General features: G+C 42.9%; 1 protein-coding gene across 1 annotated transcript in view; it reads left to right on the top strand.

Annotated features, from left to right (window-relative positions):
* The window catches only part of USP10 (ubiquitin specific peptidase 10), an 82662-nt gene that overhangs the window by 54237 nt on the left and 12352 nt on the right, over window positions 1-16073 (top strand). The window contains exons 5-10 of the mRNA XM_055299752.2: window positions 7566-7657; window positions 8208-8317; window positions 8736-8791; window positions 9017-9120; window positions 11405-11504; window positions 12477-12654. Coding sequence (XP_055155727.1) covers window positions 7566-7657; window positions 8208-8317; window positions 8736-8791; window positions 9017-9120; window positions 11405-11504; window positions 12477-12654 — 640 coding nt within the window. The remainder of the gene's footprint in view (window positions 1-7565; window positions 7658-8207; window positions 8318-8735; window positions 8792-9016; window positions 9121-11404; window positions 11505-12476; window positions 12655-16073) is intronic.

Consider the following 16073-nt stretch of genomic DNA (forward strand, 5'->3'; position numbering starts at 1 on the left):
GGAACTGAACAATTTCTAGTGACGAGTGAGCTGTGTTACAGTTGCCTACGGTATTCAGTATACAACATGCTGTACGGGTTTGTAGCTTAGGAGCAGTAGGCTCTAGCATATGGCCTAGGTGTGTAGCTGGCTATACCATCTAGGCATGTGATCCCACAATGACAAAATTGCCTAATGCCACATTTCTCAGAACATACCCCATCATTAAGCATGGCTGTGTATCCTAAAACTGATCGTTATTTTGGCAGTTTATAAATCTTGCATATATTTTCCCCCCCTCCTTGGGGGAAATGGTTTCTCAGATATTTTGCACTTCGTCTTCAAACTGAGGTACACAGGCAGTGGTTATGTGGCGTGATCTAAGTTAAAAAGGCATGGCACCCGTTTACAGGGATCCACCCTTGTGGATTGAGAGTTTAGTCCACATCTGATTCGATGTTTGTATCCTCACATTTATTATTTACATCTTTCCACTTCAGATACATAAGTTGATCTATAGTCAATGGGTAGTGGTACATTTTGGTCACTTTGCTGTCCTCCACCTGGTGAGATAACCAAGATAGTGTGTGTTCTTCCAAATTGATGGTAATGAGGAAAAGAAAAGCACTTGGAGAATGTTCTGGACAGCTAGAAAGATGACAGAAAAGCAAACACCACCAGAATGTCGATTATAGGCCAGTTATTGAGCCCTAAGAATCAGAGTTCTGACCTTGCATTTTCAGGGATCTTCAATGGTAATATGACCCTTAAGTCCTAATTTTAGGAAAATAGAATTTGATATATAAAATATGTGTAAGAATAATTATAGCTGATAATGCCATAAAAGTTCACGATGCTGGTATTGCCTTTGAGTTGATAAACAGTTTCAGTGGGCTGATTTGTGGCAGCCCTTGTGAGCTACCATCTAGCATGTATGTCTTAAAATTTAAAAAAAGGCTATTAAGCAACTCCATTTTTCTATATGTCAGCAGATTTCGTAAGAGTGGAATTTCAGTTCAGCCTTTTAATGTGAGTTATTACAAAAGTGAACTACGGGTTTCCATTTTGTGTCTTTTATGAGTCGTTCTGGCATTTTGTGCCTTTTCACACACATTGTTCTAGGCAGCCCCACCAACTCCAGTGACAAAGATGGACTGGGGGAGGCCATCTTCCTGAAGTTGCTGTCTGAACAGTTTAGTAAATTATACCAACCATGATGAATTGAAAAGAAGGCTTCTGGGGAAAGTTTGTTGTTACAGCCAACTTCTATTATATGCCCTAAAAGAAGATCAAATAGATACACCAATGGCAATGACTTTGGAATGCATGTCAGACTTTAAGTTTCAACCTAGAAATTCCCTGCCCTCTGTCCTTGGTGGCCCGCCTTCCTCATTTTGATTCTTTTAGCCTCCATAATTAGAGTGCGTATTGGACTTTAGGCTAGGAATAAAATCGTAAATGAAAATGTTGATGCTGAAAGAGGAATTAAGTAGAGCGAAGAGTGATATTAGAAATTTGGCAGTGGTATTAGTTCTGGTTTGTCCATAAGAGCTGACTTTTGAATGATAATAGGATTCATTCACTTGAACATAATTCGGTCTGGTCTTAGGAAGAATTAGAACTGCTTTTGCACCCCTGTTTTTTCACTGCGAGGGAGAAGAGGAGCTCACGAACTTCATAAAGCATTAATGTCTCCTCCAGTTGATGGTTATCGAAATGAGTCAAGATGGAAGGCTTAATGTACATGTGATATGTTACAAGACTGGACCTTAAGTGTTTCTTGAGTGTTTGGATCTTATGAGAAAATCTTTGACAATAAGTAGTCTGAAAATCATTCCTCTTAAAATGGAGTTTTATTTTTTAAAAATATATACTTTTTTTCTTAACAGACAGGGTCTTGCTCTTTCACTCTGGCTGGAGTGCTGTGGCATGATCATAGCTTACTGCAGCCTTGATCTCTTGGGCGCAGGCGGTCTTCCTGCCCCAGCTTCCTGAGTAGCTGGGACTACAGGCAGGCACCACCATGTACAGCTAATTTTTTTATTTTTTATTTTTATAGCAACAGAGTCTCACTGTGTTGCCCAGGCTGGTCTTGGAACTGCTGGACTCAAGTGATCTTCCTGCCACAGCCTCCCAAAGTGTTGCCTGAAATAGAACTTTATTAATACATCTTTAATATGTCAAGATGTTTAAAACTTGTCAAGATTTTAAGGAAGTTGGGCTAACATTTCCTCTTGGGATGCTGAAAGTTGTTGGTTTTCTGAAACTCACGTAAATTCATTTGCTTTCCCTTCTCCTTCCACCTCTATTAACTCTTTATTTTCTAGGGGGGATTCTGATGTCTGTATTGAGCTGGCCATCATACCGGGAGTGGTCTGCTTATGTATTTACATGCGTGCTCATCTTTGCTATAGCTGAGTGTGGTGCAGCTCCTTATCTGTTCCAGGTGAGGAGTGATCCGCCGCAAAATGAATGAAGTGGCAGAGCCACGGTGCGAACCCCCGTCTTCCTGGTTTGTGTGCCTGGGCCCTTACCTTTTACTGTGCGTCTTCTCAGGAGCTGTCATTTAGACTTTCTGGTCCAGGAGCTAAATGACCTTTAAAGTCTGTTGAGTAATTTCTAACAAATATGAATGGAGTCATTTGTTGTAACCAACAACTTTAATCTCCAGATGTTTAATTCATCCTGTATTACTGTCTAATGAGAACTTACTGTATGCCATGCATTGTCTTGTTGGAGTAATGATTGGCCTTGCCTTCAGGGTAGTCTGAGGCATAAGATCAGAAAGGAACAGATGGCAGCTGTTTGTAGAGAGAAGTGATCATTGGCAGAGGGGTGTTGAGGGGAGAAAGCAAGGAGGGGAGGCCTCATGCAGCTAGTAGGGATGGCAGTAACAGGCTGAGGACACAGAAGTCCACCAAGTCCTGTTACCTTAGATGGGGTGGACTTTATTGAGCAGTTGGAAGTGTGAGAGTCTTGTCTTTAAGGAGCCTCCTGTCCAGAGAAAGAGGCACCCACCACTAATATCAGGTAGGCAGTGATGAGGTCGGCTACCGTGGAGACAGTGTGGAGAATCTTGAGTGCCTTCTGTCGGTCTTACTCTGAGATTAGGATTTAGGATCATTATAAGAGACTGGTAAGAGAATGATACGGTATTTTAGTTTATGAAAGACTTGCCACTAGATAACATTTTTCTAGAGTAACAGAATAATTATTAAGAAGAGTCTAGGTTGTTCAGTGTCTCTTCTGTATTTTCCAAGTCTGTAAAGGTTCATTCTGCGTTTAACAGCATCATACCAGAATGGCCTTTCAAAGACTGTCAAAGGCTTGAAGGAAAGCTGGTGGAGTACATTCCCTAGTACATGTCCCAAGGGCCCATTTGTTCTGCTGTTTCAGAGGTTGTGCTCATTTGCAGTTGTAGGTGTGTGTCTGTGAAATGTTGTTCCTTGCAGTTACTGAACAAACCACTGGGTGATGCTAAAAGACTTGATTTTAATACTGTGGAAGAAAAACAGTGAAACTGCTTTTTAACTTGCCTGCGCCTCAAAATAAGCAAGCTGGAAGCTGGTATCGATTTAAGGGAATGGCTGATGTAGAAACTAAAGGTTTCTGTCTGACCAGTTCATGCTGTTTCACAGATAAATGCTGGGTAAAGAGTCAGTTTATAGTTGATTTATGTATCCTCTGATTGCATAGAGATTGAATGGTCAAGCCTCCAGACCGTGCAGATTATTCTGGGCATGTAACTCAGTTAAGTACATGAAAGGAGGCCAGGCACAGTGGCTCACACCTGTAATCCTAGCACTTTGGGAGTCCAAGGCGGGGGGATTGCTTGAGGCCAGGAGTTCGAGACCAGCCTGGCCAATGTGGCAAAACCCTGTCTCTAGACTTTGTCTCAAAAAAAAAAAAAAAAAAAAAAGGGAGCTGTGTTTTCAGACAGAGCTTAGTGCAGCCAGTTCTTGATTGCTGTGCACCTGCTTTCCTTTTAAGAGTGGAGTTAGCCTCATCATAAAGCATGTTTTTGAGTCTGTTCGAACGAGTCAGCAAGGAAGGGAAGTTTCAGGCACATCGTGTTGTATGCCTGGCCCTGGTGGCTTCTTTCATTTCCTTCCAGTATCAGTGCTTAACAGGAATGAACTTCTTCAAGCCCTGTCTCACCCACCTCTGGCATCTTCACCCTAACTCTGCCCTAGAAGACCTTTCCTTCCATATCGTCAAGAAAACCGAAGTTGCTGTTTCACTCCTTCTCCCACCTAGAAACTTTGCTGCATCTTCCTGGATCCCTAGCTCCTTGCACCCCATGATCCTGTCTCCTTCCTCAGCCCAGCTTCTGGCTGAGCAGCCTGCACTTGCTGTCTTCACTCCTACATGCTGCCCCTGCACGCTTCTCACTTCTTTACCCTTCCAGCCCTGCAGTCTGGATACCTGTGCATATGTTTGTGTGATTAGCAGTGTGTTGAATCCAGGAGGTCGAGGCTGCAGTGAGCCGTGATCGCGCCACTGCACTCCAACCTGGGTAACAGAGCAAGATCCTGTCTCTAAAATAATAATTATGGTTGAGTGTGGTGGTGCACATCTGTAGTCCCAGACACTTGGGAGGCTGAGGCACAAGAATTGCTTGAGACCCAGAGGTGGAGGTTGGAAGTGAGCTAGAATGGTGCCCCTGCACTCCAGCCTGGGCGACAGAGTGAGACTGTCTCAAAAAAAAAAAAAAAAAAAAAAAAATTAGCCACTTGCTGGTCTTTTAATATAAATATAATGTTTACTGGTGTCATCTGGGTATCTTTTACTAACATCTCTAAAACTGAGCTTATCACCACACGAAACAAAACATAACCTGCTCATCCTGTTGTATTCCTCCTCTAGCTGGACAGCACCGCTGCCCCAGTCAGTGAGAACCTTCTAGTATCTCTATTCTTCCTCAGCTTGCATTTGGTGTCTTCAGCCCCTGACCTTCCCAGAGTTTGTGCAGCCCTTGGATTGGGCTTCCCCTAATCCTTCCTCCACCCCCTATCTGCCATCCCCCAACACCGCTTCAGCTTAGCCTGTATAGTGTGTGTTTGGAGCCAGGGACATCACAGTTCGTCCCTTCACTGGTCTGCGAACTTGCCTAGGGCAGGACCACCTCGCATTCATCTCTGTGCCTGCCTTACCCAGTGCCCAGGCAGGGCTCAGCAGGGGTTAACTTGCCTTCAACGAAAGGCAGCATGTCATTTAACAAAGGTTTCAGCCACACGCCATGGCTCACGCCTGTAATCCAAGCACTTTCGGAGGCCAAGGCAGGTGGATCGCTTGAGCTCAGGAGTTCAAGACCAGTCTGGCCAACATGGTGAAATCCTGTCTGTCCTAAAAATACAAAAATTGGCCGGTCATGGTGGTGCATGTCTGTAATCCCAGCTACATGGGAGGCTGAGGCAGGAGAATCACTTGAACCCAGGGCACAGAGGTTGCAGTGAGCCGAGATCGCACCACTGCACTCCAGCCTGGGTGACAGAGCAAGACTTGTCTCAAAAAAACAAAGATTTCTATGTTAGAAAGATAGCGGGTTTTGAGTCTTAAGGTGAGGTTAAAAAAAAAAAAAAAACGTCATTTGGTATAAAAATACTATGGCAAAGACTTGTTGGAACCATGCTGGAGTTTTTATTTGAGACTGTGCCTTTACGTCATTGATGGTTATTTGAAAATGCACATTTTTAACACTGCAATTATATTAGTTGCTGTTCTTTGGCACACACTAGAAATGATAGACTGTTGTGATGATTTGGTTTAAAGACAAATGTAAAAGTCCGCTGTAAATAGACTTTAAGCCTGTGGGGAAACGTAAGTATCTGAAGCCTTGGAATAAAAGGAATTTTTAAGGGAAGCCCCTTATATATTGAGGAAAGGGCTCAACCGCTTGAGTCAGGTAGACCCAGGTTCGTAGGTCATTTCAGCTGTTACATGACCTCACTTTTCTCATCTGTAAAATGGGGTTGGTAACATCTCTGACAGTAGGGTTATGATAATTATGAATAATATACACAAAGCTTCTAGCACAGTGTCCCCTACATGACAGGCACTGTCTGCTGGGTGTCATCACATGCAGGCTTGGGGTTCAGTTTGTAATTGGTCCATTATTTATTTCAAGGCCCAGTTCTGTATTCCATATTAAGAGAGAGAGGAGCTTTGCAAACTTTGTCTGATTTAACAGATTCCACAGAATCTGTAATGTTTTACTTTCTACAGAAGAAGAGTTGTGCGGAAATTATTCCCTACACTTCTTCAGTTAGAAGGAAGAGGACATTTACTCATAGGAAGGAGGGAATGAGAGGGTGTGTGTATGTGTTTTGAATTTTGTAAATTAATTTCTTCATTTGATTAGTGCCGAAGTCTGGGATCTGCCCGTACATAGTTTAGAAAAGAAAATCTTATTTTTGGGCCATGCCTTAGATGGATGCTAGTATCAGATTGATGCCGTTTTGGTTTTTCTTTCCTGTATACGATTTGTTTATTAATTATACTTTATTTTTAAATGAATTTTTGATTTTTTGTTGGTGCATAGTAGGCGTATCTATTTGTGGGTTATATGATTAGTATACAATTTAAAAGTAAAAGAGACGGTGTGGATTGGCTACAGATTATGGAGTCGAGGCCCTGGCTCTGCTACCTGGCTCCTCTGTGATCACGGGTAAGTTAGTCTTTGGGAGCCTCGGTTGCCTTATTGGTGAAAGGGTCAAAGTGGTGGTACTCCTAGGTTACTAAGGATTAAGTCCAGCCAATTAACATTTGTAAATTGTAAAGGACGTGCTAAGTGTAGAAGGGTTTATAAATTGTAGCCACTGCCATTAGAAGATTCATAGTGGTACAGGGAGAGACCTTGTCTTGTTTTAAAGCATTTCTGATAGGTTAATTCTATAAAGATGCCATTCACAGCTGTTTTAATACAGAAAAAGAGTGATGTCCACTCAGGGTGAACCTGAGGCTAAGCAGCGTGTTTGTAAATGGAATAGGGAATTACAGTGTATAAAACAGTTGCCAAATTGGATTTCTAGTGGACAGTTTAATTCGTAGGAGACCGCTGTCTCTGAAAGGAGTATCTTTACTCACTGAACAGCTATTGAACACACACAGTGATGAGTAGGGTCAGCATTAGATGCTGGGGATGCAGAGAGGAATGAGACGCGGGTTCTGCACAGATATCTTTCGATCTAGTGTCTGAGACACCTTGTTGCTAATGAGACACACCTGGCTAACGCTGTTTAAGGAATAAAGGCTGTATCTCTCAAATCTGTTCTCTAATAATGATACTGTGTTAACATTTTTTTGTTTCTCATTAAAGTAGGTAGTTCTCGTGTTCCCTAATTCTATGCCCCCCAGGAAGATTAAATGTTGCTATTTGAGGGAAAAGATTAATTTCAAAAAAGTTCTAATTAAATAATGTACTTGATGTTGAACTGAATGAAGCCTTAACAGTATGCATTTTCTTTGGCTATGTGTTTTACTGAAGGGATTTTAAATGCTGTCCCAGAGTAGAGCATATGAAATGATTTGAATGTTCTTCACTAGATGTCATTAATTTCTGAAATATGCTTCTTCACTCTTTTCAGAGTTACTGGAGAATGTAACCCTAATCCATAAACCAGTGTCGTTGCAACCCCGTGGGCTGATCAATAAAGGGAACTGGTGCTACATTAATGCTGTATCCTTCCTGGACGCCGTCCGCAAGGCCAGCGTGTTGCAGCTCTCCCTCCTTTGGGTGCATGTGACAGCTTCCGTGGGCCATCTAGCCCTCCATTTGAATCCCCAAGCCTGGTTTATTACTTAGTCCGCCGACCTTGCTTATAAACAGGGTTATTCCTGACCCCAGTCCATCTCCCTCTAAAAGAGAGGATATGTTGGCATGTGAATGAGGCCTGCAGACAAGCTGACTCTCATTAGACTGGTCACAAATAATAGGGCAGAGCAACTACTTACTACTGGAAATTTGGTTTTAACTGATTGAACTGTCTTGGTTAGGTCAAGTTCTTGAATACAAACGACTGACTGCTTCGTAGATCCTTATATGGACATCACAGGACACTTAACCCTAGTAATTATTTGGTTTATTCCTTTTTGTGGTGACATATCTAAGTAGTTCAATGTCCTTAGCTTACTTGGGTTTTTACAAATGTTCTTGTGCTTCATGTGCCTTTAGGAAATGTGGTGTGTCTGTTTCATTTCCTTTACGCTTCCTTACTGCCACTGTTTAGACACTGCAGGCATTGGTTGCTTGCCCGCCGATGTACCACCTGATGAAGTTCATTCCTCTGTATTCCAAAGTGCAAAGGCCTTGTACGTCAACACCCATGATAGACAGCTTGTAAGTAAGGTGGTGAAAGATGTGTTAAGTGATGGGGGTTTTTTCCCCTCTGATAATTAGAATTGAAATAGTTTAGTAAAGCTCTTAATTTCCTGCAAATGAGTCCTGTAATTCTGTCTTTTTAAAAAAATAGACTGTTCGTGATTTTATATGGAAGTTAACCAGAAATGAAATTGGAGCATTGTTTATCTGTGTTTTTTAGATTCAGTAGAAAATATTTTAGCATTTACCAGCATATATCACTTAAAATAGACCAAAAATGCATATAGAAAAGACGAGTTCACTAGCTATTACAGCATTGGTTACCTAAAATCTACTATACTCGTATAGCTGATATTCTACTTAGCCATCAAAGCTCTTTAGTAAAAGTATATATTGTTTAAAACTGCACTATCTAACATTTTTTCCCCATGTTTAGTGTTCGGCTAATGAATGAGTTTACTAATATGCCAGTACCTCCAAAACCCCGACAAGGTTAGTAAAAATGAGTTTTGTTGTTGCTATTACATACTGGGAGTTATGGAGACAGATGACTTAAATTTGGCAAATTCATTCTTATTGGGAAGATAATGTCTTTACACTTATGCCATTCTCAACATTCAGCCAGGTGGGAGGTGGGGGAGTTTTGATGATGTTGCTTTTTTCATCATTTATGACTTCATTGTAGTTAGGAAAACCTGTGTCCTGTTTCCGTTGCAGCTCTTGGAGATAAAATCGTGAGGGATATTCGCCCTGGAGCTGCCTTTGAGCCCACGTATATTTACAGACTCCTGACAGTTAACAAGTCAAGCCTGTCTGAAAAGGTTTGAGACTTCTCTGTTGTCGCTAGTACGCTAGTATCAAGTGTTGCCTTTTGTTCCAGTGTTTGTGTGGTAACTGTTGCTTATTTGATATTTGCCCTCTGTCTCCAGCGCTATAAGAAGATGTAGGTTTATAATAGAGTCCATTGCTTGGATGAATTGAAGAGTGTGTGGCAGCCCTCATCATCTGACCTTGCTCAGATAACTTTTATGGTGCACCAGGCACTGCTCTCAGTACTTTACATATATTAACTCAGTTGACTCTGAATAAAGTATGATTATGGTCTCCTTGTTACGGTTAAGAGAAGTGAAGCCACTGTCTGAGGTCATATAGCTAATGTACATGGCAGAACCCAGCTTTCAAGACAGCTCTCTTAACCACTGCACTATATGCCACTGGGGTAGAATGGCGTGCGTTGGGCCTGGACAGATGGCAGTATTCAGAAGAGCTTATGTCTTCATCATACTTACAGGCTTTAGTAGCTATTTGATGTACTTGATTCCTTTACCTAAATTTTTTTTTAATCACATATTTTGTTACTAAAGGCATGAGGCTAAGGGGCCAGGGAGCCCTTATAAAAGGCCCTGGGGCTGTTGAGAGTGAATTGGGCTGCCCTTAGCACAGTTAACTGGAGCATTTCTTTCCTCCCAGATTGAGTTTGTGATGAATCAGTACAAGCAGTTGAAATGATGCTTAGGGAAATGTATTCAGAGAGAAAAATAGTTGAGAAAATGTCATTTAAGTCAAGTTTACTTGAAGCTTCATTGCTTTGAAGAAGAGTGAATGTCGAAGGCGTCATAGCAGGATAACACCAGGGGTTGCTTAGAGTCTTAAGCTTTTTAAATGCTTATAATGCAGCTTTTGGTATTGGCTTGGAATTTGCATTTCCCAAGTAATGGGAACATGGTGTTAGGGATGCAGAAATGGAATGAAGTGCGCACTCTGCCCTCAGTGAGGGAATGAGATAAATGAATAGTCAACAAGAGAAGTACAAAGATACAGAGATGCCTTAGAATCCAGAGGGGGCCACCTAGCTTAGGTGGAGGCAAAGTGGGTGCTCAGGAACCCCTTTAGGATCATGCACAGAGATAATGCTACGAACAAAAGCATCTTTTAAAGGTTGCATTCATAGAGGATGTGTTGGGCTCCCCAAGACCACCCTGAGGTTGGGTGATTCACTGGTAGAACTCAGCAAATGCAGAAGCTGGTATACCCGTGGCTATGGGTTGATGACAGCAAAAGCATGCAAAGTAGCGTCAGGAAGGAAAAGGACACATGAGGCAGGGTCTAAAGGAAACCTCCAGACTCCTCTCCCAGTGGGGCCACAAGGCTGCGCCTAACTACTCCAGCACCAGACTGTGACCATACATGTGAAATGCCGCCGACCAGGGAAGCTCATTACAGACTCCGTGTCCAGAGTTTTTACTGAGGTCTGGTCCCATAGGTACCGTCTGCCTGGCTTGACCCAAAAGTCCAAACTCCCAAAACGAAAGCAAAGTGTTCGGCAGAAAGCACATTGCTTTCACAGACAGTTTAGGCAGAATCCCGTATCAGTTACTGGACTGATGGGAACCTTTCTGAAGTCCAAGTTCCCAGACACCAGCCAAGGGGCAACCTTGCAAGCAGGCCTTTCCAAGGAGAGCCACCCAGGCCTGCTGTGAAAAGTCTTCAGCACACTTTGGTTGTGCCAGTTTTTGCCCTTTCCTGCACACCTGCAGAGCATGCACTCACGTGAACAGCTCCTGTCCACATCTACTGTTTGGAGAGGGCAAGTAAACTTGAATGCAGTTTACCTAGATACCTCAAACAGAGCAATTTGCAGGGCCTTGGAATAGGCAGTTGTGCTGTGAAGAATGAAATATGAACTGATGGTAAGTAACAGAATCAAACTCTCCTGATGTGGGATTATTAAACTCTTGGGTGACTCGTCTGTGAATGATTTTGCTGATCTGTGTGTAAAACAGCTAACGCTTTAAATCAGTGGAGTTTTTCCACATGTAGTTTTGAGTTCTTTCCCATGTAGTTTTGAGTTCTTTCCCATGTAGTTGTCTATCATCAAAGACAGACAGAAGCAGACATAGGGCTGCTTAGCTCACTGCTCGAGTGGTAACCCTTGCAGTTGAACAGTGAACTGGCCCTAGATATCTAGTTCTTTGTCTTCTATTGGAAATACTTTACATCTTCCATTTCAGAGGAGCCATGGTTGGACTTTGCAAGTATTGTATGTCCTGCAGGCCTTTGATGGTCATCATTTCACATTAAAATGATTATATTTGACCTTTTCAGGGTCGACAAGAAGATGCTGAGGAATACTTAGGCTTCATTCTAAATGGACTTCATGAGGAAATGTTGAACCTAAAGAAGCTTCTGTCACCAAATAATGAAAGTAGGTTATGGTCCACTTGCCGCAGAGTTGTGCAAGAGTTCGCTGTAAACAGGTGTTGCATACTCATATGTTACGTTGCTTCCCTGCCCCTCAGGCGTTTTCCCTTCAAATAGCGTTTATTCCTTACGATAACTTACACCATGGAGAAGGTTGTATTTAGGTAAATTACAGTTTATCCCTAACCTCTGCCATTTTCCTTCAACTTTTAATTAAGAAAATGATCAAGCATATAAAAAAGCTGAAAGAATCGTTTGATGAATATCTTTATAATTGCTGAGTGTACAGTTTTAAACATATTTTCTGATGCCGTACACATACTGTGTGTGTGTGTATATATATATATACATCCATATATACATATGTACGCATACATTTTCCCTGAATGATTCAAAGTTAAGTTGCTGCTAACAGTTTAGTTCATCCCAGGTGCTAAAGCATCCCCTGAGGATCTGCTCCTGCGTAACCACAGTCCCTTATCTAACTGAGAAAACCAACTGTAATGACATGGTAATATCAACTTTACAGAGCATCTTCAAATTTCGCCAGTTGTCCCAGGGATGTCTTTTCTAGGAGTTTATGTAAACAAGGATCCAGTGCTGTTGCACCTGTTGCGATTGGTTGCTGTGGATCCAGTGGTGTTGTGCCTGTTGCTATTGGTTGTCGTGGATCCGGTGGCGTTGCGATTGGTTGCAGTGCATCCAGTGGCATTGCACCTGTGGCGATTGGTTGCCATGGATCCAGTGACGTTGCGCCTGTTGCGATTGGTTGCCGTGGATCGAGTGACATTGCGCCTGTTGCGATTGATTGCTGTGGATCCAGTGACGTTGCACCTGTTGCAATTGGTTGCCGTGGCTCTTAATGTAGAACACACCCTGATTTCATTTTTAAAACTACAGTCGACAGATCTGTGCCTTTTTATTTTTTGCTCTTCTTGTTGTAAATAGTAGTCTAAGCAGATGCTCTCCTTTTCAGAACTTACGATTTCCAATGGCCCCAAAAACCACTCGGTCAATGAAGAAGAGCAGGAAGAACAAGGTGAAGGAAGCGAGGATGAATGGGAACAAGTGGGCCCCCGGAACAAGACTTCCGTCACCCGCCAGGCGGACTTTGTTCAGACTCCAATCACCGGCATTTTTGGTGGACACATCAGGTTTGTGCTTTTCTAGAATAACTTAATATTTGCCTTTTCCAGGGTTTTGCCATGTTGGTGAAGGGGGAAGGTGTGAGGCTTGTTTTGAGACTTCTTGGACATAATGGTTTGCATCTTGCTCCCCAGCCTGCTCTTCTCTTGCACTTCCTGATGCCTCCCTTGTCAGCCTCCATGGCCTGTTCTCTCCCTGCTGGCGCATGTCTGCAGGGGACAGGGAGCTCCTCACTTCTACTCTGTCAAGTTCAGCTGCTCACTGCTAGGGAGTAAGAGAAAAGCCATCTAATTGGCCGTACGCAGTGGCTCATGCCTGTAATGCCAGCACTTTGGGAGGCCAAGGCGGGTGGATCCCTGAGGTCAGAAGTTCGAGACCAGCTTGACCAACATGGTGAAACCCTGTCTCTACTAAAAATACACAAATCAACCAGATGTGGTGATGGGCACCTGTAATCTCAGCTATTTGGGAGGCTGAGGCAGGAGAATCGCTTGAACCCAGGAGGCAGAGGTTGCAGTGAGCCCAGATCGCACCGTTGCATTCCAGCATGGGTGACAGAGTGAGACTCCGTCTCAAGAAAAAAAAAAAAGAGATACAGGAGAATATCATCATGGCTTAGGGGTAGGCAAAGGTTTCATAAGATAGGCCGTAAAAAAGCAATAACCGTAAGAGAGAAAAAAAATTTATATATATATATATATTAGACTTCATTGCCATTTAAAACTTGCAACATAAAACCACCTCTGGGAGGCAGAGGTTGCAGTTAGCCAAGATTACACCACTGCACTCCAGCCTGGATGACAGAGCGAGACTGTCTTCAAAAAAAAACCAACTAATCAAACCATGTGTTTTTGGTAAGAGAAGAAATTAATGTATCTGGAGGAATTTTTTTTTTATTTATGTTAATAAATTGTGTATATTTAAAGTATACACAAGATATTATGAAATAGAGATAGTAAAATAGTTGCTAGGGTGAAGCAGATAAACATATTCCCCATCACAGTTACCCTTGTGTGTGTGCGCACATGGCAAGAGCAGCTGCAGTTTTACTCATTCGCAAGAGTCGCGAATACAGTGCACTATGAGTAGCTCTTGTCCGATGTTCCACATCAGATCTCTAGACCTGTTCACCTGTGTGGCTGCCCTTGGTGTCTTTCGACCAACATCTCCCATTCCCACTCCCCACCCTTAGGAACCACTCTTTTCTCTATCTCTGTAGTTTCGTCTTTTTTTTGTAAATAAAGATTCCATGTATAAGTGAGACCATGCAGTATTTTTCTTTCTGTGTCTGGCTTATTTAACTTAGTATAATGTTCCCCAGGTTCATTCATGTTGTGGCAAATGGCAGAGTCTTTTTTACAGCTGAATAGTGTTCCCTTGTGTATATATACACAGCACAGTTCCTTTATCCATTGGCCCATCCACAGACAGTTGTTTCCCTGTCTTGGCTGTTGTGAACTCATTGGAACCAGGTGAGCTAGAAAGTGAAGGGAGTCTGAAGGGAGGTCTTTTTTACACAGATGGGACACATGGCTGGGCTGGAGTCCCTGGACAGCTGGCTGCGTGCCAGTTCCCTTAACCAGCTTTTCTCTCTTTCACAAAGTCCTTCGGAAAGGTTTCTCTTTATTTACCTGAGAGCTTTTCAGTACCACTGTGATGTGGAATTCAGCAAAACTTGTACCATCTCCAAGAAGGTTTACCCATCGAAAGTACTGAAGGGGCTTCATTGGAGCCTAATTTCCTTTCTGAGGCCTTGCAGCATAACCCCCAGGCTGGTATTTCAGTGACACTCTTAGTCTGTTGTTGTCCCAAATGCTGTGTACCTGAAAGAATTAGCACTCCTTGTGAGGCACCAAGACTTGATTCAGTCTCTCAGTTTTGAGATTGAATCAACAAACTTTCAACAGGTGAATAATAAGAACTTCAGAAACCTGTGCTGACTCCCTTAGAAGCTGGTTTCTGGTCCTCTGTGGAAGTGGATTTAGAAGCTAGTTGAGCAGCTATGTGACCTTGAACAAGTCACTTTTGTGTTGTGCCCTGTGAGCTCTATTCCACCGGCCCGTTTCTATTCTGGTGCTCTGTGGAGTGTCCACGGCAGCTGTGTGGTCAGTTGTCGCCTGGGAAATACCCAGCCCTGACCACTGCCTATGGTTCCTTGGGATGTGTTGTGTTGGGAGGGAGACGCTGAGGTCCAGGTTGGCCCGCAGCAGTGAGGGAAGGCTGTGCCCTTTGCTCCTTCAGCCCAGCAGCCTGGTTTAGGATTGTGAGAACACTCCCTCAGGATGGGAGAGAAAGATGAAGGGACAGCTCAGATGGAGGCATCAGGAACATGGTTTTTGTGCAGAGGTCGGGTGTCAGAATTTCAAGGCCACAGAGGGTCAGCATACTCAAAGATCCCGAATTTGTCTAATAGTAACCAGTGGAAAATACCAGCGTCCATTTGGAGGACTTGCCGACTCAGATTGAATGGCTCTGTCACGACTGCTAGCCACGTCCTCTGAGGGGTCTCTGTGTTGAAATTGGTTGTTGGTGTTTCTTTTTGAAAAACGGTAAAGCAACGATAAGGAGTTCTTATAACGCAGGAATTTCTTTTCAGCCATTGTTAAGCATGATTCTTTATTCACACCGATAGAAAGATTTACTTCTAAAACAGCCTCTTCAGATGTTTTTCAGTTTCCCCAGGAAGACTTTTCCCCGCCTTTCTTCCCCAGTGCCACCTTTGCTAAAACACAGGACCACTTAGTCAAGAGGGCTTCTTGATTTCTCCACCAGCTCTCATGAGCGGTTTCCCCACTACTGTATCCCTCTCTGGAACCAGAGGAACCGTTGTCACCGAAGTCTTCAAACTGTAAAGGAGCATGGAGATGCGTAATTAAACCCTGCACAGAAAAGCTTTTAGCGAGCTCTTCACCGCATCTGTTCTGGAAAGCCTGAGTACCTGTCCACACCCATTTTATTCCGTTTAGAAACTAGGTCACTGAGACTGCAGAAATAGAAGCCCTTGTTGAACCCCTGGAACGTTCCCTTGCTGAGGCTAAATGAGATGGGCTGAACACACAATTTTTACTCAGAAAAACTTAGAAAAAGAAAAAAAAAGAAATGAAAAACCAGCTAAGAAAACAAGGTCAAATTGGCGCCCTTCTTGGAAGGGTGGCAGCCTTTTTTCCTGGAATGTTAACTTGTTTTTTATTCTACACACCCTACTCCCCTTCTTTTTGTAAGACATTTTTATAGGAGGAAAATGCCGTTAAAAATCTTCTATTTACGTTGGGATTTCCTCTATTTTATTAGAACAGGCCATGATACTTGGAGACAATGGAAAGCATCAGCATTTTGAGGCCATGGCAGGGTAGCTGCCTTTATGAACTGGTGCAGTAAATAACAGTGTGGAGAGGAGGTAAAAGAATTTGGAAAATGAAATATGTTT

This window comes from Symphalangus syndactylus, chromosome 11, assembly GCF_028878055.3.
Source record: "Symphalangus syndactylus isolate Jambi chromosome 11, NHGRI_mSymSyn1-v2.1_pri, whole genome shotgun sequence".
NCBI lineage: Eukaryota > Metazoa > Chordata > Mammalia > Primates > Hylobatidae > Symphalangus > Symphalangus syndactylus.